Raw genomic sequence first — 4250 nt, 5'->3', positions numbered from 1 at the left:
TATTAAATAAATAATAATTGAAGAATTTTTTTTAAAAGATAACTGAACAAAATTCTTTGAAATATTGGTCCCGTGCTTTCATTTTACTCTCTTATTAGTTTGAACGCTTATTCAAAAATTCTTGAATTCTGAAATTTTTGAAAGATTGTCACCCAGAGGCGTTGCACAATTTATAGCACCCTGCATTCTCGCCTACACATGGATCCGCATGTGCTACTGCGCGTTGGAGAGCCACCCTGAAGGAAGAGTGCCTATACTATAGAAGAGCCGCGCAGATGGGATAGTCTAGAGTGATCAACGATGAGGGGAGGGGGTGTGATCGGAGTGGTAAAGGGATTGATAGAAAAATCGAGCGGGTGGTACGCCTCGGCGTCGTGGCCGTCGCGATGACGTTGGTGACGTCGATCGGTGGCGCTGCCGATGCTTTTACCTTCGCCCTCCAACATTTGTATGTATACGTGTACAACAATTATAGTGACGTTGAACGTAAAGCATACTGAAGCATACTCGTGGAATAGACGTACTCGCTTCCATGAAGGTGGCGCCAATGATGGAGGAGCCGGCAAAGGTGGTGGTGGTAGTGGTTATTGATAATGATCTCGATGGTAGTGGTAGCAAAGGGTGGTCTCTCTCGCTTGGTCATAGATGGTATTAAAATACTCTTTCAGTGCGCGCGGATCCGTCGCGCGCTGTGCCGAGGTTCCTCCACTGACGATGGTGGTCATTGGTATACACATGTATATGAATACGTCTACGTGCCGGCGAACAGGGGTGTAATCACAGGTTCGCGCAATCGCAAATGTATATACGTGTGTGTATGCGTACGAGGTGGCTGGCCCGTGTTCGACTGCGCGAACGAGGAGGATAGAGAAAGTGGTAGAGAAAAGAGTAAGCGGGGAAAAGACACAGAGAGAGAGAGAGAGAGAGAGAGAGAGAGAGAGAGAGAGAGAGAGAAAGAGAAAGAGAGAGAGAGAGTGGGTAAGCGCGAGGGTGGCGGCGAACGCCGGTGGCGGTAGTGACGGCGGTGGCGGTGGCGGCGTCAGTGCACGGAAGTGGCTGTGCTCCGGTAGTGGACGGTGGATAGTGTAGTGCGGTTGGTCGATTGGATCGGTTGGTCGGTGGTTGATTCGCCGTTGGTCTCGCGTTGCCGTCTCGTGTTTCATTGAAAACTGGGCGGAACGACGTCGGACATCGTCCACGAGGCGCAGACGGCGAGACGACGACGGGACCACAAAAAGGGAGGAAAAGGGAGAGAAAGAGAGAGACGAGAGGCGAGAGAATGAGATCGATAAGGAGGAACCTTAGGCGCTGGTTTCGCGAAACGGGAACGGCGGTGCGCGACGCGTAGAGAGAGAGGGAGACATATATACTTCCTTCTCTCTTCTCTTCCTCCTCCACTCCCAAGATTGCGAGTGTATGTGTGTGTGTATGTGTGTGTAGTGCGCCGACGACGAGCGCACGCGACGGAAGCGAGACATACGCGTGTAGTACGCGCGCATACGTACGCACGCAGGCGCGAGTGCGCGCGTGTGAGCGAGCGAGCCGCCGACACACGAGGGTGGAACGAGGTTTGCGAGGAAGGGAACGCGGCCGGCTCGGTTCGTCGACTTGGCTGGCTCGCGAAAGGGCGGTTCTTGGATCCGGAGTGCCGCAACCGGAGGCCGAGGGAGAGAGAGCGAGAGAGAGAGATCGGAAGAGGGAACGCGAGAGAGAATACGCGAGAGAATTCGTTCGTTCGTTCGTTCGTTCATTCGCGTCTTGTCGGCTCGGGAAGATAGAAAAGTGGAAGAGGAGGGAGTCGATTACTATTTTTTCTCTCTCTCTCCCCCTCGATCTCTATTCGCCCTCGCTCGATGGGCTACGCCGTCGAAAGAAGGTCAAAGATCGATTCTCGGGCCGACGAGGGTCGTGACCTCGCCGTACGCCGCCGCCGAGTACGAAGTGACCCACGCGCGTAGTAGTACTATCCACTAGTAGTAGTACGCCGGCCAGAAGAGTTGTATTCGGTGAGGAGGCGAGGGTGGCGGTGGTGGTGGTGGTGGTGGTGGTGGTGGTGTGGCAATAGGTGGAGAGAGGATCGATCGGGCGGAGGATCATCGTCGTGATGCGAGGATGAGGTTGATCGACCGGCAGAAAAGGAACCGAACCGGCAGCCTCCATTGAGATCGACGATACGTACGGCAGCCGTAGAAAGAACGAGGACCGAGACAATCAATCTCCTCGTCAATGCACGTCGTTCGCGAACGCGCCATCACACGTAGAGTAGAAACGTCCGCGCGCATCCCAGGACACATCGTTATCGTGTCCGCGATTTGGCGTAAAAGATCGCGAAGGCGCAAAGAGATTGGAAATATATCGTCGACGTCGTCGTCGGCCATAGCCGGATGCTGGAGCATCACAAAGTCGGGAACGAAGAGAAGATCGAATCGAAAGAAAGGCGATCGTCGAGATTCCGGCGCACGAAGCATCACACCTTCATCATTCGACTGTTACCCTAACTGATAGCTCGGATAGATCGGACGTCCCGCTGCGATTGGACGGGGAAACGCTCGTTAATCAAATCACTCGCGTGGATAATCGGGCTGATATGAGCGTGAAGACGCACGAGGGTGACGAGGGACTGGGGAACGATCGCAAGGCGTGACAAAGCGACTACGGAAATTTCGAGAGTCCGGATTATACAGCATTCTCTTCGGAAATTGGAAAACTAGCATTGCCGAGGAAATTGGGAAACAAGGACACGGACAGATCGGAAATCATTGAATCATTAGGTCACGAAAAAGAGAAAGACGCGTGGATTATTACACAAAACGATTGCGAAAGCGAGAGAATCGGGCGATTGTAGAAGAGAGAACGACGAACGGAACACCGACGGAATATCGACGAAACGCTGACGAGACGATAACACTGATTCAAGACGATTTATCGCGCCTACGAGGAGGAGGACGAGGTACGGCTACACGCCGAGGTTTCCCGTAGAATGTCACGGGATCTTTACTCGAGCAGTGGCGTGATCGGTCCAGGTGGTGGCACACGTTCGCCACGCAGCGGTCGTCGCGTGGGCGAACTGCCAACCGTTGATCGCAGTCCGTCGCGAAGTTATGCCAGCGGTCGTGGAAGTCCGCTCGGTGGTCGTAAACGGGGAACTCGCAGTGGCAACAATTCGCCGGAGCACTTAGGCTACGGCGGAGGCTACCATCACCATCAGCTGGGCAGCCCGTACTACTCTCGCGACGAGGACCTCGGCAGTCCCGTGATGCTCGAGGAGAGGGGTAGGAGTATGTCGACCGGGGGCGGTGGGGGCGGACATCACCGATCCAGAAGCGCCTCGAGACCCGCCATGTCCAGCTCGGCGGGCATGGTAGCGCGTTACACTAGCCTCGATCGTGCCTCCGCTGGCGTTCTCGACCATGATCGGGAATTCGTGCCGATACGCGAGCCGAGCCGCGAACGTAGCCGCGATCGCGGACTCTACCTGGAAGACGAGTTATACGGCTCCAGGTCAGCGCGTCAGAGCCCGAATCCGCACATGCTGCGCGACGGCGGTGGCTACATCGGCGAGCTCCAGCATCAGAACAACGATCTGCAACGTGAGCTCGGTAACCTGAAGAAGGAGCTCGAGTTGACGAATCAAAAATTGGGCAGCTCGATGCACAGTATCAAGACCTTTTGGAGTCCGGAACTGAAGAAGGAACGGGCGTTGCGCAAGGAGGAGAGCACCAAGTACAGCCTCATCAACGAACAAGTTAAGCTGCTCAGCTCGGAGAATCAGGTCAGTCGAGAATTCTCTTTTGCGGATTGGTCGATTCGCGATGTTCGGTTCAGCCTTGCGAGCGCGTGTGCCGCGTCTTCGTATGCGTGTGTCGTATGTGTAGTCGCGTCAGCGAGTAGGATTCGATTATCGGATTCCGTTGATTCCGCACGAATACTGTATACGGGATGCTTATAATAGCCTCAGTCCCGTTTTACGATTTAAACATGAAGAGAGATGTTCTTAGAAAGCCACGGAAATGTGTGGAATATCCTGGCCGAGATCGTCGCGACGGTCACGTCACGCGCGTCCTTGCGCGAAGGCCGTCCTCTCGAAATCAGGTCGCGGGACGCGACCTGGTGTGCCCGATGTTAACCCTTTTCTGTGATCACGAGATTGCGCGTACATTATGTAGAATATTTTAGTACATGTGTTTGACCTAATTATCTCTAGCTATGTTTGCGGTCAAGAAGATTACCATATACTACAATATATAAGT

General features: G+C 53.9%; 1 protein-coding gene across 2 annotated transcripts in view; it reads left to right on the top strand.

Annotated features, from left to right (window-relative positions):
• Positions 1 to 2919: 2919 nt before the first annotated feature.
• The window catches only part of LOC108753944 (ELKS/Rab6-interacting/CAST family member 1), a 78352-nt gene continuing 77021 nt past the window's right edge, over positions 2920 to 4250 (top strand). For both annotated transcript variants that reach the window (XM_018495951.1, XM_018495942.1), the window contains exon 1: positions 2920 to 3772. In XM_018495951.1, the coding sequence (XP_018351453.1) occupies positions 2981 to 3772 (792 nt within the window). In that variant the 5' untranslated portion in view covers positions 2920 to 2980. The remainder of the gene's footprint in view (positions 3773 to 4250) is intronic.

The sequence above is a fragment of the Trachymyrmex septentrionalis genome, unplaced genomic scaffold, assembly GCF_001594115.1.
Source record: "Trachymyrmex septentrionalis isolate Tsep2-gDNA-1 unplaced genomic scaffold, Tsep1.0 scaffold115, whole genome shotgun sequence".
Classification (NCBI taxonomy): domain Eukaryota; kingdom Metazoa; phylum Arthropoda; class Insecta; order Hymenoptera; family Formicidae; genus Trachymyrmex; species Trachymyrmex septentrionalis.
This window is presented reverse-complemented; position numbering and strand designations above follow the sequence as displayed.